The sequence below is a fragment of the Muscardinus avellanarius genome (assembly GCF_963383645.1).
Source record: "Muscardinus avellanarius genome assembly, chromosome: 9".
In the NCBI taxonomy this organism is placed as follows: Eukaryota; Metazoa; Chordata; class Mammalia; order Rodentia; family Gliridae; genus Muscardinus; species Muscardinus avellanarius.
In genome coordinates this window covers 28,204,392-28,231,714 of record NC_137795.1, presented here as the reverse complement: position 1 = coordinate 28,231,714, position 27,323 = coordinate 28,204,392, and the positions used below count along the sequence as shown (strand labels likewise).

General features: G+C 41.0%; 1 protein-coding gene across 2 annotated transcripts in view; it reads left to right on the top strand.

The window, feature by feature from the left end:
- Positions 1-20,046: 20,046 nt before the first annotated feature.
- Positions 20,047-27,323, top strand: part of KLHL7 (kelch like family member 7) — a gene marked incomplete at both ends in the record, with an annotated part of 78,132 nt that continues 70,855 nt past the window's right edge. For both annotated transcript variants that reach the window (XM_080701538.1, XM_080701539.1), the window contains one exon: positions 20,047-20,166. In XM_080701538.1, the coding sequence (XP_080557664.1) occupies positions 20,047-20,166 (120 nt within the window). The remainder of the gene's footprint in view (positions 20,167-27,323) is intronic.

The following is a 27,323-nucleotide window of genomic DNA, read 5'->3' as shown; positions in this document are numbered from 1 at the left end:
GCAACAGTTTCTGCAAATTATCTAATGTTTTTATTTTATCCAATCTAATGTGCATCTTTTGAAACATTATGCACTCATCATATATTACTTATCCTAAGTAATTTATAGGCCTATGTTGTTGAACTTTTATCAGGTGCTATCTGAAGGCCATACTTAGTTAATTGCTGAAGCAAATGTTTAAGAATTTCTTCTACTATTACCTTTTTTGAATGAGCCAACAAAATATCATCCATATAATGAACTATATAAGCATTTGAAATTTTGTTCTGTATTCTGAGCTATTTCCCAGTAAAGAGTTGCAAAATTAAAGAAAGAAATGCTTTAAATTTCTGTACTTTGCTTTAAAATCTTTTTTCCAGTGTCTACAGGACATTAATATGTTTTTATCTTTTACTATTTTTATGGGTTTTTGTTATTTATGGTCTTGGGTCAGGTATGGGGAAAGAATAGCGATTAAGTGATATTTTTGTTTATCTCTATATTATTAGAAACATGTGTCATGACAAATTACTTTTGTTGCTGCTACAACCAGAGTTTAACCCTGCAGTATTCTTTGGAATAAGGCACACATTTTCAGGATTCATTTTATGAAGATTATTAATAACTGATAATTGTTGGGAATGAGGAGCTGGTAAATCTATGGCAGTACTCCCTTGCCTGGACATAATAAGTGTCGGTATTTCTGACAAAGTTGCAGGAGAGGTCTTATTTTTGATGACTATATTTCTTTAAACTCCTGTTTTAGAAAAGTATCTCTCATCTTACTTATGGCTGAGAGAACACTTGCCTATTAGTTTTTATGATTTTTGTAACTTGCTTTTGTCGTTACCAAATTTAGATCACATTTATTTTTTACTCATGTATTTATTCAAATATTTCCCCTATTTATAACTAGGGCTTATTTTAGGGAGTGGCTGTTTTTCTCCCTTCAGTCTATCTTATTTTACTTGCATTTGTTTTATTTTACTTAATATTATATATTTTAGCTTCCCATAAGTAAAACACATTTGGTTATTTATGTGAATAGTTTTATATACTTTTTTATTTCATTTGCACCTATCTGGGCATTATGTTTTACTGTTTCTATGTTCTTTCATGCTTTCCTATAATTTAAATTTCTGCTTTTGTTAACGAGCTGAATAGTCACTTGACAGTCTTTATTGATGTTACTGAAAACTAGTTGTCTAACATTTTTGACGATTTTGCATTCTTTTTTAGTTTTTTTTTATTTTGCTATTTTTATTAATTTTTTTATTTTTTAATAGAATCTTGCAGTTTCTATTTAAAAGAACTATATTCTACGGTGGGTCTCTGTAAAATTTTTGTAGATGGCTTTTTTGGTTTTATTTCAGTTATTTTTGCCAATTCATAACAGCAGCTTCTCGAATCTAATATGGCTGCTGCAGTTGTACATTTTTGACCTGAGTCTCTATGTCTAATTAGACTCCAATTTCAGTAAAATAATTTATTTTGCCTTCTCACTGAGTCACGTTTGCCATTGCAAATATTGTTGTCCTATAAGGACCTGTTGCTGTACAGAAATCACAAAGGATCCAGTTCTCTGCTCAAGAGTGTAAGAATTCAATGCAGTAATTAGAAATAAGCCCATAAAGCATGCATGTCTTTTTTGAAGAAATAGTATCAAAGTTAGACCCTTTCCAATGAGTTTGCTGCAGCAAATCAGGATTAAAAGCGACAGGAAAGGTGAAAGCTAGGCCCAAGATTTAAAAGACCAAAGTTTTGGCAGGACTGGATCCACTCTTTGTTCAAAAGATTGTATGGTTATATTTTATATTTTTTCTTTCTGCCACAGGGGCAAAAATTGAAAGTGAGCGCTGGCGCCACGGCACTCGTCCCAATTTCATTTCCTGGGCTTTCTGATGCAAATATAGCTTTTTGATTTTTAGCATGATCTAGATTTTCCTATGACAATTTATATACATGAAGCAATTTTTCAGTTTCACTTTCCTATATCAAAAATCGTGCCGTCAATTTGTTGAATGGTAATTTTAATTAAAGAGTAAATGACCCACCACTAGGGGGAGGTGTTTCTCCTCTAGCCAACAGGCTTTCATAAAAGATATGGATGTTCAATATTTCTTTCTCTAGAGTTCCTTCCTCTGGAAGCCAAGGAATGTATATTATTGATACTTTATAGCAATTTTTCAGTTCTTTTGATGACATCTTTATCTTATATTGCTTTAAAAGATGATACACTAATTTTGTAAAAGGATTCTTACTCACTTGATTTCCCATACTGTTTCCTGTTGCTTTCTTAGTACTACTGCTATTAGCTTTTATACATGAATTAAATGTTTGCCCCTTCATGACTACAGCATATGTCATTTCATGAATGACTGCTGGTGAGACATTTTTTATGAATGTCTCATGTTTTACTATGGTTTTGCTCGTCCTTAACCGATGTCCTTTATCGGCGAGTCTGCACCACTCTGACGAGAATCTATCCTTCGCCTGAAAATTTTTAAAGAAATAAAGAAAAGAGATAGCTTACCTTTCTGGACACGACCTGGTCAGCCACGTTCAGCCACGTTGAGCGCCACTTGCCAAAAGCCAGCTAGTCCAGTGGGGCGCGAGTTTGCTGCGGTCGAGGGTCTCAGTAAAGGTGGGGAAGGACAGAGTGATTTTCTACAGATTCTTATCTGTACCTCACTAAGTAGCAGAGGCTGTCCGCAAACCACAATCCTCCAGTCTCAGCCTCCCAAATGCTAGGATTACAAGCATGCGCCACCATGCCCGCTGGATTATTTGTTTTTTTAGTGTTGAGTTTCTTGAGTTCTCTGTATATTCTAGATATAGTCCTCTATCGGAGGAGTAGGGAGCAAAAATCTCCCATTTGGTTGGCTCTCGATTGAGGTTCTTAACAGTTTCCTTTACTGTACAGAAGCTCTTCAGTTTCATGCAATCCCACGTATTGATTCACTTTTTAGTTTGTTGTACCGTTGGGGTCTTGTTGAGAAAGTTTTTATCCGTGCCTATGTGTTGCAATGTTGGACCTATGCCCTTTTCAAGGCACCTCAAGGTCTCTGGTCTGATTTACAAGTCTTTGATCCATCTTGAATTGACTCTTGTGCAGGGTGAGAAAGTAGATTAATTTCCAGTTTCCTGCATATGGTTACCAGGTTTGCCAACACCATTTGTTGAAGAGGCTATCTTTTTTCCAGTGTATGTTTTTGGCCCCTTTGTCAAAAATCAATTGGCTGAAAGTGTGTGGACTTGTTTCTGGGTCTTCTATTCTGCTCCATTGGTCTATGCATCTGTTTCTGTACCAGTACCATGCTGTTTTTATTACAATGGCTTTGTAATATAGTTTAAAGTCAGGTATTATGATTCCTCCTGCATGTTTTTTGTTGCTGAGCACTACTTTGGCTATTCTGGGCATTTTGTTATTCCAAATAAATTTAAGGACTGATTTTTCTATGTCTGTGAGGAATGATCTTGGTAGTTTAATGGGCATTGCATTAAATCTGTAAATCACTTTTGAAAGGATGGCCATTTTAATGATATTTATTCTGCCTATCCATGAACATGGCAGATCTTTCCATCTTCTAAGATTGTCAATTTCTTTTTTCAGTGTTTTATAATTTTCTTTATAGAGCTCTTTTACCTCCTTGGTTAAGTCTATTCCTAACTATTTTATTTTTCTGTGGGTGATCCTGAGTGGAAGTGTCTTCTGAATTTCCTTTTCAGTGGACTTATGGTTGATATACAAAAAAGCTTCTGCTTTTTTAAGATTGATTGTGTATCCAGACACTTTGCTGAATTTGTTGATCAATTCTATAAGCCTTTTGGTTGAATTTGTTGGGTTTTCTAAATAAAGTAACATCTCATCTGCAAATAGTGAAAGTTTGAGTTCTTCTTTCCCTATTTGTACTCCTTTGATTTCCTTTTCTTGCCTTATTGCTCTGGCTAGAGTCTCTAGTACTATATTAAAGAGAAGTGGTGATAATGGACATCCTTGTCCTGTTCCTGTTTTTAGGGGGAATTGGTATTAGTGTGATGTTGGCTTCATAGAATGTATTTGAGAGAGTTCCACTTTTTTCTATTTCACAAAATAGTTTGAGGAGTATTGGTATTAGTTCTTATATAAAGATTTTATAGAATTCACTTGGGAAACTATCTAGTCCCGGGCTTTTCTTTGATGGTAGGCTCTTTATTACAGTTTCAATCTCTTTGATTGTTATTGGTTGATTTAAATGTTCAATATCTTCTTGACTCAGTTTAGGAAGGTTGTGTTTATCTAGAAAGTTGTCATTTTCCTCCATGTTTTCCATTTTGTTGGAGTATAGTTTTTCAAAGTAGTTTCTGATAATCCTCTGGATTTCTACATTGTCAGTAGTAATATCTCTTATCTTCATAATTTGGGTTGATTCTTTTTTTTTTAGTTAGGTTGGCTAGTGGTTTGTCTATCTTGTTAATTTTTTTCAAGAAACCAGCTTTTAATTTTGTTGATTATCTGTATTTTTTTTTATTTTCTATTTCATTAAGTTCCACTCTGATTTTAAATAATTTCCTGTCTTCTACTGGCTTTGGAGTTAGATTGTTCCTGGTTTTCAAGGCTCTGTAGATGTGTCATTCGGTTATTTATTTGATGATTTTCTCTCTCTGTGTGTGTGTGTGTGTGTGTGTGTGTGTGTGTGTGTGGTACTGGGGAAGGAACCCAGGGGCATTCTACCTCCGAGCTATACCCTCATCCCTATTTTTTTTATTCTTTATTTTGAAACCAAGTCTCACTAATTTGCAAAGGGCCCCACTAAGTAGCTGAAGCTGTCCTTGAACTGTGATCCTCCAGTCTCGGCCTCCCAAATGCTGGATTACAAGCGTGTACCACCACACCTGGATTTTTTCTGTTTTTCTTATGTGAGCACTCAGTGCTATAAATTTTCTTCTTAATACTGCCTTCATGCTGGGCGTGGTGGCACATGCTTGTAATTCCCACGCTTGGGAGGTGGAGACAGGAGGATCATGCTGGTTTGGAGCCAGCCATGCTGGCTTAAAAGACCCTGTTTCCAAATTTAAAAAAATAGGTCTGGGAGTGTAGCCCGGAGGTAGAAGGGCTTCCAGGAACCCCAGTACCACCAAAAAAAAAAAAAAAAATACTGCCTTCAAAGTGTCCCAGAGGTTTTGATATATTGTATCTTTATTACCATTTGTTTCTAGAAATTTCTTGATGTCTCCTATGACCCATTCTTCATTCAAAAGTGCGGTGTTCAGTTTCCACATGTTCATGTGTTTTCTCTGGGTCTTCTTATAGTTGATTTCTAATTTCATTCCATTATGGTCTGAAAAGACACAGGTAAGTATGTAACATTTTTTTAATTTGCTAGTGCTCACTTTGTGGCCCAGGATATGATCAACTTTGGAGAAGATTCTATGAGCAGCTGAGAAAAATGTAAGCTCTGCTGTAGTTGGGTGAAATATTCTTTATGTGTCCAACACGTCCATTTGATTAATGGTGTTCTTTAGTTCTGAGGCTTTTTTTTGTGTGTGTGTGTGTGTGTGTGTGTGTGTGTGTGTGTGTGTGTTACTGGGGTTCCTGAAAGCCCATCTACCTCTTGGCTACACTCCAAGACCTATTTTATATTTTTTGAAACAGGGTCTCTTAAGCCAGCATGGCTGGCTTTGAACCAGCGTGATCCTCCTGTCTCCGCCTCCCAAGTGCAGGGATTACAAGTGTGTGCCACCATGCCCGGCATTAGTTCTGAGGCATCTTTATCTACCTTTTCTTTAGAAGATCAGTCTAACGGTGTGAGAGGGACGTTGAAGTCTCCCAGTATTATTGTATTGGGATTTATGTGTGATTTAATGTCACAGAGAGTTTGTTTTTATGAAAGTAGTTGCACCTATATTGGGGGCATAAATGTTGATTATTGTTATTTCCCCTTTTTGGATTGTTCTGTTTACAAGTAAAAAATGACCTTCTTTGTCTCTTCTAATAAGCTTGGGCTTGAAGTCTAACTTGTCTGATATCATAGTTGCTACTCCTGCTTGTCTTCGAGTTCCATTAGCATGGATTACCTTGCTCCAGCCCTTTACCTTGAGTTTGTTACTATCTTTACTTGTAAAGTGTGTTTCTTATTAGCAGCAGATGGATGGATTCTGGTTTTTAATCCATTTTGCCACTTTATGTCTTTTTACTGGGGAATTGAGGCCATTTACATTCAGTATGATTATAGAGAGATAATTTTTAATTCCTAACATGTTAAGACTTTATTTCTGTTTGAGATACTGTTTTTCTTCTTTGCTTAGTTGTCTGCTGGATGGAAAATCTTGTTTCTTTGGTTCTGGTGTGTATTACCTATTTCTTCTTTGTAGTTAATCTCCTTGAGTATTTTCTCTAGCGCTGGTTTTGAAGACATAAATTCCTTCAGTTTCTGTTTGTCATGGAAGCTTCTTATTTCCCCATCTAATTTGATAGATAGTTTTGCTAGGTAGGAAATTTTTGGCTAGAAGTTGTTTTCTTTCAGAGTTTGGAATATGTTACTCCAGGCCCTTCTGGCTCTCATGACTTGGTTTGGGAAGTCTGGAGTGATTCTAATTGGTTTGCCTCTGAATGTCACTTGGCCTTTTGTTTTTGTTGTCTTTAAGATTCTCTGCTTGGCTTCTACATTTGTCATTTTTTGCTATTATGTAGTGTAGGGAGCCCTTTCTCTGATCTTGTCTAAAGGGAGTTCTATAAGTTTCCTGGAACTTTGTATTGACCTCTTGCTCTATGTTTGGAAATTTTTCTATTATTTCTATGAAGAGATTGTTAATCCCTTTGGTTTCACCCTCTTTTCCCTCCTCTGTGCCGATAATTCTTAGGTTAGCTCTCTTATCATAGGCCCATATTTCTTCAATGTCCAATTCCTGTTGATGAATTGTTTTTCTGTTATAAACTATGTTTTCATTTTTTGAGTGATCATCTTCTAGGAGCGAGATTCTATTCTTGATGTGGTCTAATCAATTGTTTATAGTTTGAATTGATACCTTACTTCAATGATTGCATCCTTTATTTCCTTTAGACTCTCTCTAAATTCTTTTCAAAATCCTAAATTATTTCTACAGTTACATTCCTGATTTGATCTTCTGGAGATCTCTGCATTTCTTTGTTATCAGGTTCTGTTATTGTGGGGTTGTGAGAGCTCATTGCTCCGTTGTTGTTCCTCCGTCCCATGATTTCAGAGGTTTGTACCTGTTGCTTTTGGTAGATTTCTCTCTGAATCTAGGTGTCAGCTGGTATATTCTTGGGCAAGTTGTATTGTATTCAACAGTGAAGGCTGAGTAAGGAGGGAAGTGAAGGAGTAAATGGGAGAATAGGGTAATTTCTCAGATAGGGTCTAATAGTATGATTATATGAGTTTGTTAGGGTAGTATATGCTATAGATTAGGGATAGTACCAATGTAGTTGTATTCTAGTAACCAGTGTAGAATTTCTGGTATAGTGATATGAATTGGAATTAATACAAGACAAGGGAGTGATAAAAAAGAAGAGAAAAGATAGAAGAGGAATAGAGAGGAGAGAGTAGGTATGTACAAGGGGTGAAGCTTGAGAGAGGATTTGGGAAGAGGGTTAAAAAAAAAACAACAACATCCGGGTGTGGTGGCACATGCTTGTAATCCCTGCGCTTGGGAGGCAGAGACAGGAGGATTGTGCAGGTTAGAAGCCAGCCGCGCTGGCTTAAGAGACCCAGTTTCCAAAAATTAAAAAAGTATAAAATAGGTCTAGGAGTGTAGCCTGGAGGTAGAAGCATTACCAGGAACCCCAGTACCACACACACACAGACACACACACAAACAACAACAAACAAAACACAATCATAAAACAAAACAGATCAAAACAAAACAACAACAATAAAAACACACAAACTCCCCTCCACAAAAGAGGAAAAAAAACAGTCAGTTATACACACACACACACAAAAAGAACTAAAAAAAAAACAATCCCCAAAACAAATTGATGTGACTCTACACATAAATTCAGCAGTCTCTCTCTGTGTGCCACCGGCACCTTTCCCTCAGTGAGTCTGGTTCTTTGAGTCTTCTCAGTCTATGCAGATGGTCAATATCAATGGGATTGGATTTAATATTAATTGAAGGTCACCCTCCACACTTTCCACAGACTTGAAGTTTAGGTCTCTCCCTGCCTCTGTTGGTAGCATATGCCTCTGAGACCAAACTCAAGGTAGGAGTCTCTGTTCTTCCCCGCTAGGGCTGGGCTAGTCTGACTTCTCCCTTTTCACCACAATTTGGAGGTCTGTGTTGTTCCCAGTGATCCTGCTAATTGGGTTGAGAGTTAAGCATATGACTCCCCCCGTACTTTCCACTGATCAGAGCCTGAGTCTGTCTGAGCTTCTTATATGATCAACAGCAGATCCCACTCCCACCTTCTCTGGGTTCTTCTCTGAATCACCATGACTTCACTTATTGTGCTCTGGATCTCTGGGGTGAGTTGTATCGCAAAGTCTCAGACCTAGGGAGTTAGTCATGGCTGTGCAAGACCCTGAGTGTGCCGGGCTGGGTGCTTTCCTTCAGGGAACTGCAACTAAGGTGTAGTAATTTCTGTCGCCCCTACTCCTGCACTGGGTTGACCTGCTAGATCTCAGACCCAGGGAGTTTATCAAAGCTGGTTGAGTCCCTGGGGGTGCAATGCTGGGATTTCTCCAGTAGGGGCCACAATTTCACTTACGATTGTAGAGTGCACTGGGCTGAAGCTCTCGCAGGCATGGTGAACTCACTGCTGTCGCTGGCAAGATGACGTTGCTGCCACGCCCTCCGCCATGAGGCTGGCATATTTCTTTTCTGATTTTGAGCTCTACTTTGAATCTCTAGAGAAGGTGATGGGCTTGGCCACTGAAAATTTTAGTCCGTCTTTGTGCTGAAAGAACTGCTGAATTACATCTGACTGGGCTATAACTGGTTGCTTCAGCTCCTTTCTTTTTCCTCCCTGGAGTCTGGTTCTGTGAGGCAAGATGGCGTCAGTGAGGTGGCTGCTGCCGTGGCAGGCCAGTTTCTGTTCGCTGGCTGTTCTTCTAGTCTCCTTTTTCTCTGTCCCTTGTATTTATAGCTTCAAATTCTCTATTGGTATTATTTTCTGACTATGTAAGGCATTATTTTTGAAGCTATGGAGATTGAGTGTCAGCAGTACAAGTAAAAGCTGCTTTACTTGGTCGCCATCTTCCCCTCCTCCCAAGTGCTATTCTTCTGGCATCCTCTTCCGTCATGCTCAAGACTCGGATCAGGTCTAGGAAAGAGCTAAGAATAAACAGATATGGGAAAAACATGGGAGTTGAGCTGTGCATGGTGGCACATGCTTGTCATCCCAGCATTTTTTTTTTTTTTTTTTTTTTTCGGGTCTGGGCATAAAACCCAGGGGCATTTGGCCTCCAAGCTAAACACCCTGCCCTATTTTTTATTCTTTATTTTGAAACCAGGTCTCACTTAGTTGCAGAGGGCCTCACTAAGTAGATGTGGCTGTCCGCAAACCACGATTCTCTGGTCTCAGCCTCCCGAGTGCTGGGATTACAAGCGTGCGCAACCATGCCCAGCTCATCCCAGCATTTGAGATGCTAAGACAAGAGCATCACAGTTCATGGACAGCCTCAGCTACTTAGTGAGGCCCTTTGCAACTCAGTGAAACCCTGTTTCAAAATAAAGAATAAAAAATAAGACTAGGGGTGTAGCTTGGAGGTAGAATGCTCCTGGGTTCCATCAGTACAAACAAAAAAAAAAAAAAAAAAACATGGGAGTAAGTTCCCGCTCTTCCAAGATAGATCTTTTTTTTGTGGATAACAAAAATAATGATAACCATAATAACGCACAACATTTTTGATTGCCTAATATGTGCTGGATACCATTAGGTACTAGTGTCCTACAATAGCACTCAAGGCATGAATGACTATCTCCATTTCGAGCTGGGGGACCTCAGGTTGTGCGAGGTTAAATAACACGCCCTGCATCACAGAGACGCTGAGAAGTGACACAGGGAGCCAGGCCAGCGGGGATCCACCATGCCACCTTTCCTCTCAAGAGCTAAAATAAACAACAAACTTCTCACAGCATTGTGCCAAGAGTCAGGGATGGATTCAGGTTTTGTGGCTTTTAACTTTATATCCCTTGGGAGAGAGGACTTTTTAAAGAAAATGAATACAAAACATCATTTTGTAAATTTATGAAAACATACATGAAGACAGGTGTGGTGGTGCATGCCTGTAACCTTAGTACATGAAAGGCTGAGACAGGAGGACAGCAGGTTTGTGGCCAGCCTCAGCTACTTAGTGGCCTTCTGCAACTTAGTGACACCATGTTTCAAAATAAAGAATAAAACAATCAAACTGAGCCAGGCGTGGTGGCGCGTGCTTGTAATCCCAGCGCTTGGGAGGCTGAGACAGGATTGCACAGGTTCAAAGCCAGACTCAGCTACTTAGTGAGGCTCTCTGCAACTTAGTGAGACCCTGTTTCCAAATAAAATATTTTAAAAAATAGGTCTGGGAGTGTAGCCTGAAGATAGAAAAGCCCCTGGGTTCCACCCCAGTACCACACACAAAAAAAAATAAATTGAATTGAGGGTATAGCTTGGAGGTAAAATGCCCCTGGGTTCAGTCCCCAGCATGACACAAAAAACAATATTATTATATATCTCTATAGATATAGATAAATCGTGTGAACGCATTGTGAGGGCCTTCTCTTGTCACTTGGAAATAGCTGGAGCAAGTGACACTTAAGCTTCATCAATTCATTGGAAATCCATCTCTGCTGGGGATTCAGTTCTTCAAATTACTTTTCTCCAGTTAAGAAAATAAGAGAGAAGGGGCTTTTGTGATGTAGTAGTAGTAGCCACTTCCTTCTGCCCCCAAATATATCCATTGTTGTAGGAAACTCAGAGGCTGCTGGAATGAGGGTGTGTTAGAAATGTCAACACATACTGGGACTCTTGGGGAAAATGGAAGTGAGCGTGTTGCCATCTCAAGTTCAAATGAATCAAAATTGTTTGACAAAAATCAAAATTGTTTGTCACTTGAGTGACATAATCCAAATGACAAATTCAGAAAGAAAGCCATAATCCCAGTACTTGGGAGGCTGAGACAGGAGGATCATAGGTTTGGGGCCAGACTCAGCTACTTAGTGAGACCCTCTGCAACTCAGTGAGACTTTGTTTCAAAAAATAAAGAATAAAAATAAAGCTGGAGGTGTAGCTCAGAGGTAGAATGTCTCTGGGTTCAACCCCCAGTACCATAAAAAAAAGAAATCAGCAAAGAGCAACAAGATTCCTCAGTGATCATTTACCGTGAAGATGGCAAAATACAGGTAAAGAGGTGACGTGGGAAAACTGAACCAGAATTGGGATCCAGTGGTAGATCTGCACTCCACACGGCCGTCCCCAGGACAGGCTCAAGGTTTAGGGAAGTGCCACATGAATCCTAAGAGTGTAAAGGTGGGGAGGCCAGGCCATTTTTGGTATAGGTCCTATTTGACTACAAATTGCACACATCTCTGCACAGTGAGGAAGGACCATACTGTGGGTTAGAATCTGTAGTATCCCTGGGGGCAACCATTAGAGCAGGTGGCCCGGCTTGAGCCAGTGTTTTGGCTTGCCCTATTTGACAGCAGCTTCGAGGTTCCGCTTCAGCAACAGTGGCAATGGCATGTATACTCACTGGGCAGTCTTGAGACTGCTCGGGTTTCAGAAGGCAGGAAGCCAGGCGGGTCTGCGACACCGCAACCAGGCAGTTCCCTGGAATCTTCAAGTCTCAAGCAGACACATTGAGTTTGGAGTTTGCTGAGAAAAAATAACATCTAGAGGGGCAGGCACTTGGAAAAGAATTAGCAACATTTAGGCTTTGTTTGTTTGTGTGTCCTGGGGATTGTTCATCCAGGGGTGTTTTATCTCTGAGCTATATACCCTGAGTTCTATTGTATTTTATTTTTAAACAGGATAGTAATCCTTGAATATACTTGAGGAGGAAAAGTCCAAAAAAGACTGGACTTCCCAGTTATGAATACCACTTGAAACTGGATAGTAAAAGGAAATGTTTCTGGTTAGGGTCATATAAGGACATTTTTCCGGGTTACTCTGAGTACTTCTTTGCCTTGTCCTACGGACTCTGATTTGGTATCTGTTTTGGCTCATCCCCCCCCCCTTTGGCTCGTTTTCCCCCCTTATTCTGCATTTTCAATGACTCATTGGACATTTTTATATGTATATGATCTCAAATTTACTTTGCCTAAAACCCACCTCAACAAAGAACACCAACAAATCAATAGGAAAAAAAAGTCCAAAAGAAAAATGAACAAACAGCAGACTCAAAAGAGAAAAAACATAAAAAGGCCAATACATACATGAAAAGATGCATAATCTCATTAAGAATTTTAAAATAACACTGAAAAATCATTTTTGTATCCTATCTAAAGCTTTTTAACGAAAGGAAACACAATGTCTTCAAACTTGTTACTAGTTTAGTTAAATCTTTAAATGCTTTAAAAAAAAAAAGGTACTAATTCTAAGATAGCTCAGTCAAGGGAGTATAGGGGTGCACACATGTAAACTCAGTACTTGGAAGTCTGAGACAGGAGGATCACAGGCTCAAGCGCAGCCTCAAAAACATAGCCAGGCCACAGCAACTTAGTGGAAACCTGTTTCAAAGTAATATAGGTCAGCCGGGCGTGGTGGCGCACGCTTGTAATCCCCGCGCTTGGGAGGCAGAGACAGGAGGATTGTGCAAGTTCAAAGCCAGCCACGCTGGCTTAAGAGACCCTGTTTCCAAATAAAAATATAAAATAGGTCTGGGAGTATAGCCCGGAGGTGGAAGGGGCCCAGTACCACCAAAAAAAAAAAAAAAAAAAAATGTAAAACTCGTCAAAAGATGTAGCTCAGAAGTAAAATCCCTGTGTTCAATTCCTGGTGCTACAAAATATAGCGATAACAGCAACAATAACAACAATGATAATGATAATTTTTAAAGTGAATAAGAAACAAAAGGGGGCTGGCAATGTAGCTCAGAGATAGAATCTCCTTGGGTTCAATCCCCAGTACCAGAAAACAGCAACAACAAACCACTAAGGTAGTTCCAAAAATAAAATGTGATGTCTCATAAATACAAAAGCCTTATGACCTCGTGATTGTTTTTAATAACTTAATTGAAGCATAACGAACATACAAAAAACCATATGTATTTGAGATGAATAATAGGACCATTTTTGCCCCTGTGACACCATCACCACACTCAAGATAACTAACATAATTCACTTAAAACGCTTCATCGTGTCCCTCTGTAGTCCCGACCCCTCCTTCTTTCCAACTAATGTTCTAAGAAACTGATTTGCTGTCTGGAACTTTATAGAAAAGGAATGATACAATATGTACGAGTTTCTGTATTATTCTCACCATAATGATTTTGATCTTCATTCATTTGTTACAACTATCAATAACTCATTCTTTTTTCTTCATAGTACACATCGAGTATTCCTTATTTGTTTTGGGGGTTTTTGTTTTTGTTTTGCGGGTCTGGGAATGGAACCCAGAGGCATTCGACCTCCGAGCTACACCCCCTGCCCTATTTTTTATTCTTTATTTTGAAACTGGGTCTCACTGAGTTGCAGAGGGCCTCACTAAGTAGCTGAGGCTGTCCGTGAACCGCGATCCTCCGGTCTCAGCCTCCCGAATGCTGGGATTACAAGCGTGCGCCACCACGCCCGGCTGAGTATTCCTTATTTGAAATGCTTGGGAAGATAAGTATTTCAGATTTCAGGTATTTTGAGTTTTGGAATGTTTATATATACACAGTAAGATATTGTGGGCATGGGATACAAGTCTAAACACGAAGTGCTATTGCAGTTCATACACACCTTATAGGTGAGGTAAGCTTATACAACATTTTAAATAATTTGTGCATGAGACAAAGTTTCATGGATTGGCACTTGGGTGTCATGTCAGTGCTTCACAAGCTTTGGATTTGGGGTTTGCAAATTAAGGGCCTGTGTTCCACTGTAGGCACATATCACTTTTTAATCCTTCACCTTCTGATGGGTATTGGGTTGCTTTCAGTTTTAGGCTACCATAAACAAATCTGTTTGATCATTTATGTCCAAGTCATTTCTTATGAGTAAATACCTAGGAGTAGAATAACTGATTCATATGGTAAGATGTTCAACTTTAAAAAACTGCTCAACTCTTTTCCAAAGTTGCTGTACAGTCCCATCAGCAGTGTATGAGAGCTTTGGGTCTTCTATAGCCTCATCCCACCTGATATAGCCAGTCTTTTAAAGCTTAACTTTTATTTTTTTGAGTGAAGTGGCATCTTACTATAGTTTTAATTTGCATTTCCTTGATGACCAATGATGTTAAACATCTTTTCATGTGCTTATGTACTACCTACGTGTATTATTTGGAGAAATGACTACTCAAATCTTTGGTCCATTTTCCCCCTCAACACACCCCAAAGGCTTATTTTCTTCCTACATTCTACATTCTGTCTACATCCTATCTATATTCTATCTGATGATAAAGTATAATAAAGACAAAATCAGAATAAAATGAGACAATAGACTCAACTTGTTATGATTAAAGTATTTTACTTTTTTTTTTTTTTCCAGTGCTAGGGATTGAACCCAGGGCCTTGCACATATTGGGCAAATGGTCTACAAAAATGGTACTATATCCCTGGCCCCCCAATTTTTTTTTTTTGGTGGTACTGGGGGTGGAACCCAGAGGCTTTCTACCTCCGGGCTATACTCCCAGACCCATTTTACATTTTATTTGGAAACAGGGTCTCACTAAGTTGCTGAGAGCCTCACTAAGTACCTGAGGCTGGCTTTGAACCTGCGCGATCCTCCTGTCTCAGCCTCCCAAGCGCGGGGATTACAAGTGTGCGCCACCACACCCGGCTCCAAATATTTTCATTTTATTAATTTTACAAAAACATATGATCATATAAACACATTGCTAGGCCACTAACCTTGAAAATTATCTATTCAAATTAGACCAGCAGCCAGACATGGTGGTGCACGCTTGTAATCCCAGCTTTCTGGAGGCTGAGGCCAGAGGACTGCGGTTCTTGAACAGCCTCAGCTACTTAGTGACACCCTTTGCAACTCAGTGAGACTTGTTTTCAAAACAAAGAACAAAAAAATAGGGCTGGGGTGCAGCTCGGAGGTAAAATGCCTCTGGGTTCCATCCCCAGTACTGCAAACAAACAAACAAAAACAAATTAGAGACCATGGATTTTTTTTTTCAGAATTAAAAAATACTTTTATTGGCATATTATAAGTATGTATCACAGTGAGAATCAAAGTAATACATAAATACATGCACACATGTATTTCCCTCCATGTCCCACCCCTCTCCCTCTTCCTTCCTCCCCATACATTTGGGTAAGATCAGTAGTGATACCTTCATGTATAAACATAACCTACTTTGAAATGTTTCCTTCCTTAAGCCTTGTTTTCTTTTTCCCATCTCCCTTCTTAAACTTCCTTCTACTATTCTACTGGTCTCTCTCCTCGTTTGACTGAAGTCTCTTTTTTTTTCTATTTTCTAACTTCAACATATGAAAAGATTTTGGCTCATGATCGCCTGACTCTGGCTTATCTCACTTAGCATAATATTCTCTGGTTCTATCCATTTTTCCGGAAATGACATAATTTTGTTCTTTATGGCCAAGTAAATTTCCATCATATGTATATACCACATTTTATTTATCCATTCATCTATTGATGGAAGCCTCGGTTGTTTCCATAATTTGGTAATTGTGAATTGTGCTGCTATAAACATGGGTACACATGTATCACTATAATATTCTAATTTGTATGTGTTGGAGGGGTGGGGCACTGGGGATTGAACCCAGGGGCATTCTACCTCCCAGCTATATCCCCAGCCCTTTTTAAAATCTCTTGTTTTAGCCGGGCGTGATGGCGCACACATGTAATCCCCGCACTTGGGAGGCTGAGACAGGAGGATTGCACAGGTTCAAAGCCAGCCTCAGCTACTGAGTGAGGCTCTCAGCAACTTAGTGAGACCCTGTTTCCAAATAAAATATAAAATAGGTCTGGGGGTATAGCCCAGAGGTAGAAAGCCTCTGGGTTCCACCCCCAGTACCACACACACACACACACACACACACACACACACACACACAGTATCTTGTTTTAAAACCAGGTCTTGTCTGATTGCTGAAAGTTTCACTAAATTTCTGAAGCTGGTCTCAAAGCTACAATCTTCCCAACTCAGCCTCCCAAGTACTGGGATTATAGGCTTGTAATCTACACCCAACTTAGTATTCTAACTTTAATTCTCTTGGAAAGATACTGAGGAGTGGTATAGCTGAGAGACCCTGAATTTTACACTTAGTTAACCTCATGGTAAACTCCACTTCTCATGTTCTGCCTGGTCTTCTGATTTTTGCTGGGCTTCTATTTTTTTTTTTTCTCTTTGCAGTTTCTGCAGACTGCTTTTCCTTGCTTATCTGCACACAAAGTCCAAACATGGATGGTTGAGCCCCTCAGACCTACTCCCTGTAGAATTTCTGTTTACCAGCTCACCAATATTCATCTCTCCAAGGGCCAGAGAGAGTCTGAAGTCTTTTCCCAGCTTATTAATTGGCGTTTTAGGTGTTCGGCCCTGGTCTAATAAGCTGAGACTGTTATAGATTCCCATACAAATACAGCTTTAGGGACTCATTCGTGTGTGTGTGTGTGTGTGTGTGTGTGTGTGTGTGTGTTACTAGAGATTGAACCCACAGGCATTCTATCTCAAAACTACCCCCCCACAGCACTATTTTTTTTTCTGAAGCAGGATCTTGCTAGGTTGGTAAGAGTGAAAGTCTCGATAAATCACTGAGGCCGGTCGCAATTCTCCTGTCTCAGCCTACCAAGTACTGGAATTACAAGTGTGTGCCACCACACCCAACAGGGATCCATTCTTGAGTGGATACAGGAGTGAATGACTCAATGGAGACAGGCTAAGCTAACATTTCAAAAGGCAAACCTTACTACAAAGTCAGAGGCTCAAGCAACAGGTACAACAAATCTCTAAACATTAATACACAAATATATTTGGGGACTTTCTCCAAGAAGGACATATTTCTTGAAGTTAATGCAAAGGTTCTCTACCACTTGTACAAATTCAGGGAGATAGAACATTCATGTAGCAAATTAGGCAAAGCAGATTTATTTCTCATGGATAGGCAGCAAAAACAGAAGCTGCCGGGTGTGGTGTCGCACCCTTGTAATCCCCGCGCTTGGGAGGCAAAGACAGGAGGATCGCACAGGTTCGAAGCCAGCCGCACTGGCGTCAGAGACCCTGTTTCAAAAACATAAAATAGGTCTGGGAGTGTAGCCCGGAGGTAGAAGGGCTTCCAGGAACCCCAGTACCACCACCAAAAAAAAAAAAAAAGAAAAGAAAAAAAAGAAACCAGAAGCTGAGGCTGGAGCTATATAGCTCAGTGGTAGAACACTTGCCTAGCATGAATAAGGCCTTGAGTTCCTTTCCCAGTACTGCAAAAAATAAAATAAACATAAAAAAAGCAGAAGCCAAGGCTCAGGAAAGGTACCCAGAGTAAATAGTGTCATCTGAACTTGCCCCATATCCCACTGCAGCTTAGGGACCTAGAGAGCACACCACTCTGGGTTTTACACCCTATGGATCAGCGGATCACCGAATTCAAATACTGTTAGTAAATCCTGTTCTGGGAGGAGCAAGGACACAGCCTCGATTATTCTGGACATTACTTCCCTGTCTCAGAATATGGCATTCTATAGCTATTCTGGGAACTACAAGCAGGAGGGCGAGAGTTAGATTGGCCAAGACCAGCCAGGGACCTATCCTCCGCAGTAAGAACCAATCTGTGGGGAAGGGGGCGCAAGGGTTGGTTCATAAAATTAGTATTCTGAAGGACACATTTGGGTAGATTCAAGATTATACAATAGATAACATTATTAACTCAGCAAAGTAATACTGAGTGCCTTGTTCTGGAACTCTAAGCATTTTTTTGGTAAGCCTTATGCCATTTGCATGTGGTAGGTTCTATTTTTACAGATAAGAAGACTGACACATAAAAGAAGCTATGCAATTTGCCCACAGCTGCACAACTAGAAAGTTGAATGCCTGAGTTTGCACCAAAACAAATCATTATGATGAACTTTTGTGCTATTTAATATCCATGGTCTCTTTGAGCTTTGAATCCTCAGGACTATGAAAGCCATAGCCCTTCCATGAACTTTGATGTTTTATATTCTGAAATAAGCAAAGGAGCTGTTCCAACATCAAGTACTAAGGGTGCTGTTCTTAGTTTCTTTTTGCCATGTTACAGAATAACTCTATTATATAGCCTGGCTTTGGAATCATGGGTCCTTACTTTTCTTCCACAGCCTTAGAACTAGAAGACAATGTTATAATTCCTTTCAATGAAACAATTATTTATGCCTTTATTCTTCCCTGTCCTAGGTTATTTAATAAAGTAAATGACTTCTCATTTTCTTTTCTTTTTTTTTTTTTTTTGCGGTCCTGGAGATGGAACTCAGAGGCATTCTACCTCTAAGCTACACCCCCAGTCCTATTTTTTATTCTATATTTTGAAACAGGGTCTTACTGAGTTGCAAAGGGTCTCACTAAGTAGCTTAGGGTGGCTGCGAACTGTGATCCTTCTGTCTCAGCCTCCCTCCCAAATGCTGGGAGTACAAGCCTGTGCTATCACGCTGGGCTCTCATTTTACTTTCAAAAAAAGGAAAAAAAAATGATTCCTATCGCTAGGGCTCAGGGTAAATGTTCAAATTAACAACTATTTAAAATAGAAGCACATTTGAGAACCTCTAGATTAAAAGAAAAATGACAACACATGTCAATGCCTAAGTGTCTTATTCTTTTGTAAAAAAAAAAAAATTTCTAGCTGGGTGTGGTGGCGCACGCTTGTAAATCCAGGGCTTGGGAGGCTGAGACAGGAGGATCGCACAGGTTCGAAGCCAGCCTCAGCTAATGAGTGAGGCTCTCAGCAACTTAGTGAGACCCTGTTTCCAAATAAAGTATAAAATAGGTCGGGGAGTATAGCCCAGAGGTAGAAAGTCCCTGGGTTCCACCCCCAGCAACACACACACACACACACACACACACACACACACACACACACACAGGTTTATATGCCGTTTACTCTACTGAGTTATATTATTTGTCCTTATCAAAACTATGTTTCAACAGTGTTCACATAAAGCATTCCTCTTTATAGACCTAAATAGATCTAAGTAGGAAATTAAAATACGTAGTTTTTAGAATTAAAAAAAAACAAAATGAATAAATGACTATAGTTATAAAAAAGCATTTCCATGAGTGCTGGATAGAGCTGTGCATTTCCGTACGATACCTGGGGAAGCGTAACTGAAGATTTTTGGAGCGCATCTGTTTTAAACCGTAGGAGGCATTGCACCTCAAGGAGATACCGATAGGGCTTTGTGTTCTTGCTTGTGATACGTGCAATAAGCCAACAAATCCTGTGCTTGATGTAATAAGCCTTTAACTTGAAGTATGTGCTATTCTTTAATCATTTAATATTGAGCGCCAATAGGCCAGCCAGCAAATACAACACCGGCTCTGTTCCCCTGGGATTTACACCGAGAGACCCTTCAGTGTGTTCTCCTGTCCAATCAGGCAAAATAGACAACTGCGTAACCTAGGTCCAGGAAATCTGCCTTCGACGCTGGAAAGGCTCGGAGGTGACACCCACTCGGCAGCTAGCACCCACCTGGGTCCGGCGGCACCGGCGAGACGAGCAGCGTCGCTGGGAGCGGCGCGCGGCTGTGACGCAAGGCCCCGCCGGCCCCGCCCCGGCCCCGCCCCCGGCCTGGCCCCGCCCCCGAGCGCAGTACGCAGTACGCAGGCGCCGCCCCGCAACGTCTCCTGCCTCGGCGCTCCCGTGGTGTCCGGCGGCCGGGTCCTCCGCTCGCCGTCCAGCGCTCCGAGCTGCCGCCGCCGCGCCCGGCGCCGCGTTTGGTAAGCAGCGTCCCCCGCCTGCGAGGAGAGCCGGCCCCCAGCCGAGCCCGGCGCTTGAGCCGCGCCGAAGAAGGATGGCCGCCTCCGGGGTGGATAAGAGCAGTAAGAAGAAGACCGAGAAGAAACTTGCCGCTCGAGAAGAAGCCAAATTGTTGGCGGGATTCATGGGCGTCATGAATAATATGCGGAAACAGGTAGCGCGGGGCGGCGGCGGGCGGCCGGCTCCCGGGGGCGGAGCCCGCGCCCGGATGGCGACCCTGGGGCCCGGCCCGAGCTGCCGGGGGGGGGGGGGTCGCGTGCGCAGCCCCCGGCTCCAGTGCCTCCTCGTCTGCAGAGGGTGTGGCTCCCGGCCAGACCCGGGGACCCCTCGGGCCGGCGGCGGCGTCTTGTGTAACAGCTGCCCTAGTTATCTCTTTGTGAGGCGGGGACCTTCCCCTGGCGCCGCTGTTAAGGTCGTGGGATCCTGGTGCAGGAGCCCATTGCCAGCCCAGCCTGAGCGCCTCTTCAGTAGGGACCCCGCCCTTTCCCGCCTCAGCCAGGTGTAGCTAGCTGAGGACCGTACGTGTTAATGTAGAGCAGAAACGGCCGTCGATAAATGCAATGCCATCTTCTTAGGACACTGAGCCGCTGTTATAAAGAGGAGCTCTTTGTTCTGTCTTTGATGTGTGATGCATTCATGAAAGTCCGCAGCACGTCAGCGAAAGGTGGGTTATGAAAATAACAGGGTTTAGCTCTGGAGAAGATAGAAACCTTTAAAAAAAAATTGTGTGTGTGCTATAGCATCTGATCTGCCAATAAGCATAGAACAGTCGCTTGGTTACTTATTGATTCTGCGAGCTTTATTAGTAAAAAAAATATACCTGTAAGAAGACCATAAAAATGGTTTGGTTTCATTGCCCCTGATGTTTTTCGAGAAGGCAAAGCAGGCTGTGTGTCAGTAAGTTCAAAACTCACTTTGCTTATCCAGTGGTTTTCCTGGGAGTATAGACAACAGGAAAGGAAATTATGGTTTTGACAGGTTGGGTAACCCCACCCACAAGACGTAAACTTTAAAAGGAAGGGCATTTCCCTTCCAGGTTTCTTTAAGAAGCAAACACTGACAGCAAGGGTTTTGTCTTTACTTACCACTTCTGGTACAGTGCACTGTTGCAGTGGAACTCTATGGAGACGCCTTGAAATCTTTCCTGGCCTTTGTGCTGATGTATTTGTGAATGGCTGAATTCATTATTTTATGTAACTTACTTTAATGTATCTCTTTTCATGTAACCTTTTTGTATTTATAATAATTCAATTTACTGGTTTCAAGTTGCTGATGCATTTAACTATTTGCTTATAATGGTAGTTGAACTCAGTTCACCAGTGTTTAAACTAGTTGAAGACTCTATATGGTACTATCCCATTCCCACAAACACAAGTGTTTTCACCTGTGGGCCATCGCTTAGTAAAACGGTTACCTCATTCTTTAAATAGGGTGAAAGTGGGTTGCAGTGTCAGATTTTTATTTGAGGTGGAGGAGATTGGGTCTGTATGTTTAACTCTTCGGTTTGAAAATTGATCGGATTCATTTCTTAGACTTTGCTTTAGACTGTAGTAACAACTGTTTACAGTCAAAACAGAAACACAGTTAAGTACAGTTACTGAAAAATCAAGGTTCTGTTACTGAGTAGAAAGAGGAAATGGACACTTGGTAAACAACCAGAAATCACTTGTACAAATGATTAAGGGATCTTAATCTGAGATTTTCTTTTTGACATTGGCTACCAGCAAGAGGTACAGTTTCACTTTGCAGTTGATTTACATTGTTTATATTGTATTCTGTTTAATCATAACACAGGGAAGACTTAGCCAAGAATGACTGACAAGGGGCAGTTGATAAGAATTGTCAGAAGCAGAAGCTGGTCTAAGCCAGAGAAGAAATGTTTGAGTGAGGACCAGTTTTATAAGTGTTCTTGTTCTTTAGTAAACATTTTTGTGTTATGACTGTTAGCTTCCCCTTATGGCCACCATGTATTGTGGATCAGGATAACAAGTGCCTGGATGATAAAGATCCTCCACATACACCCAAAAACATTCCTTCAAGAATTTGAGAATACTCTGAAATTAATATACCTCAGTTCCAATCCCTACTCTACCCTTAATTTGTTTTGTGATCTTAGATAACATTATTTAGGTTATTTCATCTCTCTAGTTGTATTAGGCCATTTTCTATTGCTATATAAAATACATAAAGCTGAGAAATTTATAAGGAAGTCTTAACAATTAGCTTACAATTTTGGAGTTCTAAGAGAATAATGGACAGCTGTTCAGCATCTGAAGCCCACATGCTGCATCATGAAGCCACGTGTGCAGAAGAGTAACATGTTAAAGCAATCAAGACAGGGAAGGTGCTAGCCTTGCTTTATCACAACCCTCTCACAGTACCTGAGCCACCCTTTTTTTCTTTTTTCTTTTTGTACTGGAAATGGAGCCCACAGGCATTCTACCTCGAAGCTACACCCCAGCCCAATTTTTTATTTTTTACTTTGAAACAGGGTCTCACTGAGTTGCAGAGGGCTTCACTAAGTAGCTGGGGCTGTCCTCGAACCGCAATCCTTCTGTCTTAGCCTCCCAAATGCTGGGATTACAAGCTGCGCCACCATGCCCAGCATCTGAGCCACTCTTGTGGGAACTATATTAATCCTTTCATGTGGGTGGAGCCACATGACCTAAGTACTTTTTTTGCGGGGGGTACTAGGGATTAAACCCAGGTGTATTCTATTTCTGAGCTACACCCCAGCCCTATTTTAATATTTATTTTGAAACAGGATCTCACTAAATTGTGGAGGGCCTAAGTTGCTGTGACTGGCCAGGAGCCTGCAATCCTCCTGCCTCAGCCTTCCAAGTACTGAGATTAGAGGTGTTCCCCACCATACCTGGCTCCAAGTTATCTCTTATTGGCCCCCTTTGAACCAGATTTGATTTCCAGTATACAGAATGAGTTTTGGTGAGGACAAACCATAGCAGAAGCATAGTGGCTAGTTCTGTACATAAAGGCTAATGAGAGTTTTGCAGCCTTGGCTTCTTGTGGATTTTTCCTACATCTTTTTTGTTTTGAAGCCAGGCGCTTTCTATCCAAGTTTCATTCCCAGTCCTATTTTATTTATTTTGAAACAGGATATCACAAAGTTGCTAGGCTGGCCTCTAACCTATATGATCCTCCTGTCTCCACCTCCTGAATACTGGGATTATAGAAGTGCACCACCATGCCTGGCTTAGTGTTTTTTGTTTTTGTTTTTTGTTTTGCAGTACTTGGGGTGGAACACACAGTCATTCTAGCTCTGAGCTAAACCCCCAGCCCTATTGTTTTAATAATTTACTTTGAAACAGGGTCTCACTAAGTTGCAGAGGGCCTCACTAAGTATCTGAGGCAGTCCTTGAACTGCGATCCTCCTTTTTCAGCCTCCCAAGTACTGGGATTACAAGTGTGAGCTACCACATCCGTCCAGCTTTAAGTAAACTTTCTGATGAAGTATAGAACACATGTAAGAAAGCACACAATATAAATGTGGTGCTCAGTGAATTGTTAGAAAGTGAATACACCATCAACAATAGGAATAGAATATGACCAGTACACAGAGGTCCCCCATTATGCCCATCTCAGCACCCCCAGCACACACTTGAGGACTGATCCCAGGGTTCTACCTCTGAGCCCCTAGCCCTTTTTATTTTGAAACAGCATCTTGCTAAATTGCTAAGGATCCCACTAAGTTGCTGAGGCTGGCCTCAAACCTGCGATCTACTTGTTGGAGCCTCCCAAGTGTTAGGATTACAGAATTGTGCCAGCATACCCTACTCCTTTTTATTTTTTATTTTGAAACAGTTTTGCCAAATTGCCAAGGCTGTCCTTGAACCTGTGATCCTCCTGTCTCAGCCTCCCAAGTACTGGGATTACAGGCATGCACTACCATGCCCGGCTCATTCAGCTTAATATCTATGGTCATAGGTTTTCCACAGTGACTGTGCAAGTTACACTTCTGCCGGCCTGGTATTGTCAGTGTTTGTGACATTAGCCCTTCGAATGGGTATATAGTAGCATCTTATTTAATTGGGTTGGGTACCCTTTCATTTATATTCCTAACTTTTTGTTTGGATTAATTTTATTATCTAATAGAGAGAGGATGTACAAGGCAGGCTGGATCATAATCACTGTTACATGTGTGAAGTTGCTGTACTCTTCTTCTGTGTTAATGAAATCCCTAACATTTGAGAGACATATCTTGGGACCTTCTTGAGTGTTTCAGTAGTTTGCAGCTTCTCCACATTAAGTGGGCTAAAGCATAATTAGAATCTAAAAGCTTATGTTAAAGGCCTCATTGAGAGTTATGTGAGAGAGCCACAAATCTAATTTGAGGATTAGATAAACCAATCAACTGAGCTTACTTACTAGCTAACGTGTTAGACTTTGCTTCTGCACACTCATCCAAAGCTGTAAACTGTGTGTCGTCTTTAGGGTAGCTTGTGAATAATCTAAACTCCAATAACATTAACACGTCTCGAGCACTTACTCTGTACCAGCTACCCTGAAAAAGTGTTTTACATGCTTTGTCTTTTAATTTTCGTAACTCCCTTCAGACCTTCCTTTTCTTAACTCTTTTTTTGTCTACAATTTTTTGTCTGTCCAGCTTAGGAGACATTCTAGATTCCTTCTAAAGAGAGTCTCAAGCTTTCTTGGCCCTCTCTCCTCTATCTATCTCGCAAAACTTCAACATTGAAGACAAATTAGCTTCTTTGTGCAAGGCTTCTAAGTAGAGCTGGAAAATGTCCCATTTTGGTCAATAATTATTGGGCAGGTAAGTTCTTGCCCACTAACTTCAGCTGGGCTGTTTTTACTGGTAGGAAGTTCTACTTTTCATTTTATTGGCTTCTTCTAATTTGGGTCTGTTCTCTAGATCCTCACTTTTAGCAGAACCTGCTTTTGACATCATGAGTAATTAGAAGCCATTAATCTGGAACTGTCTAACTTGTCACTTTCCACTACCAAATCTATAATCCTATTTTAATACTTTTCCTTTTCTTACTCTTCCATAATGGAAAAATTGTCCCTTTTTCTGTTTAAGGTCTGTACTTCTACTTGGGATTTGGTTTCCTTGATACTAGCCTTCTCAGAAAAGTTTTGCCGTTGGTTATTCCATCTTTGGGTGGGGGACACTGGAAATTGAAATCAGGGGCATTCTACCTCTGAGCTATATCCCCAGCCCTATTTTTATTTGGAAATGACCTGAGTTGTGGAAGGCCTGGCTAAGTTGCTGAGACTGACTGCGAACCTGTGATCCTTCTGTCTCAGCCTCCCAAGTACTAGGATTACAGGTGTGCACCGCCATGCCCAGCTGGTTAGTCTGCTTCTCTATTAGATTAAATACTGTCAGCATCAAGTATGCTTTACTCAGTTTTTTTGAACCAGCTAACAACAGATCTAACCCATTCTTAGTCTTAACATTCCTCTCTAAATAATACCTCTCTTCCCCCTGTGAAGCAAAGTTGAGTAAGTTCACTTTCTTTACTCGACATTTGTCTATTGCCCTATTTCTGTCTGGCTTCCTAACTCATTCAAGTGAATACTGTGTGTGTGTGTGTGTGTGTGTGTGTGTGTGTGTGTGTGTGTGTGTGTGGCTGAGGATTGAACCCAGGGACATTCTAACTCTGAGCTACATCCCCAGCCCTATTTTTTATTTTTTGAAACAGGGTCTCACTAAATTGTGGAGGGACTCAGTGAGGCTGGCTGCAAACTAGGATCCTTCATCTCAGCCTCCCAAGTACTAGGATTATAAGCTGTGCCACCATGCCTGGCTAAGTGAATACTTATTGAGAATCCTTTGTGTGCCAGGCATTTTGCTAGGTTCTGGGTTGTAATGGCAAACAACACCTGACAGTCCCTATTCTTATGCAGTTATAGTCTAATAGAAGAGTGAGGCATTAGGCAACCACACAAATAAATGCAAAATTGCAACAGTGGTGGGTATTATTAAGGAGATAGCATGGTATTGTGAAGGCACATGGATGGGGGATTTGACTTTTCCTAAGGAAGCTATAATTGAGATCCGATATAAGAGTAGAGGCTGGAGACCTACCTTACTGTAGAATGGCAAGTACAAGAGACTGATTAAAGGCCAGTGTGGCTGGGGCACAGAACAGAGGGATGGAAGACGGTACAAGATGGAGCTAGTGAAGAAGCTAGGGATTGGCCCATGCTTCATTTTGTAAGTCAGGTTAGGGATTTGTACCTTATTTTAAAACCTTTTTAAGTGTGTGTAGGGATGGATGGGTGATATCTGTTTCTCTTTTGAAAAGTTGGCTTTCTGCTCTGTGGAGAGTCAATTAGTTTTCAGAGTGGTTGCTGGCAGACCAAACAAAGTTCTTGTAATAGTCTAGTGAAACATGATGTTCCTTTGGACTGAGGTGGTAAAGGCAGCAACAGCATAACAGTGAGGGGGGAAATACGCACACACACACATACACATATATATGTGGTGCATATATGTGGTAAATCTTTTGAATATATATTCAGTATATATATATTCATTGGTGAGGACATGAGATTGTGATATCTTAATTTGGCTAACTTAAAACAGAACCTGAGCTGGGCATGGTGGCACACACCTGTAACCCCACTACTTGGGAGGCTTAGACAAGAGGATTACAGATTCAAAGCCAGCCTTGGCAATTCAGTTGAAGCTCTCATTAACCTAGGGAGATCCTATTTCAAAAATAAAAAATCAGCCTAGGGGTATTGCTCAGAGTTAGAATGTCCCTGAGTTTAATCCTCAGTATCAGACATACCCACACACTAAATAAATAGGACCTGAAAAATGAGAGACATATCAATAAATGTTAGATGTTAGCTGGGCGTGGTGGTGCATGCTTGTAATCCCAGCATTCGGGAGGCTGAGACAGGAGGATTATGATTCATGGCTAACCTCAGCTACTTAGTGAGGCCCTCTGTAACTCAGTGAGACCCTGTTTCAAAATAAAGAATAAAAAGGGCTGGGGATATGGCTTGGGAGGTAGAACGCCCCTGGATTCCATCTCCAGTACCGGGGGCGGGGGGGGGGGGGATGTTAGATGTTGCTGCTGTTGTGATGCTGTAGTCTATTGGATGCTGAGGGGTTCAATATAAGGTATCACTTAAGACCTTTAGGTTTCTAGAATGCATAACTAGATGGATGCTGACACTGTTCACTGAGAGAAGAGGTACTGGAGGATCAAATTCCTGGAGAAAGTATTATAGTTTGTATTTTAAATATGTTCATGGAGCTGGGCATGGTGTTGCACACTTGTAATCCCAGTACTTGGAAGGCTGAGATGGGAGGATCGC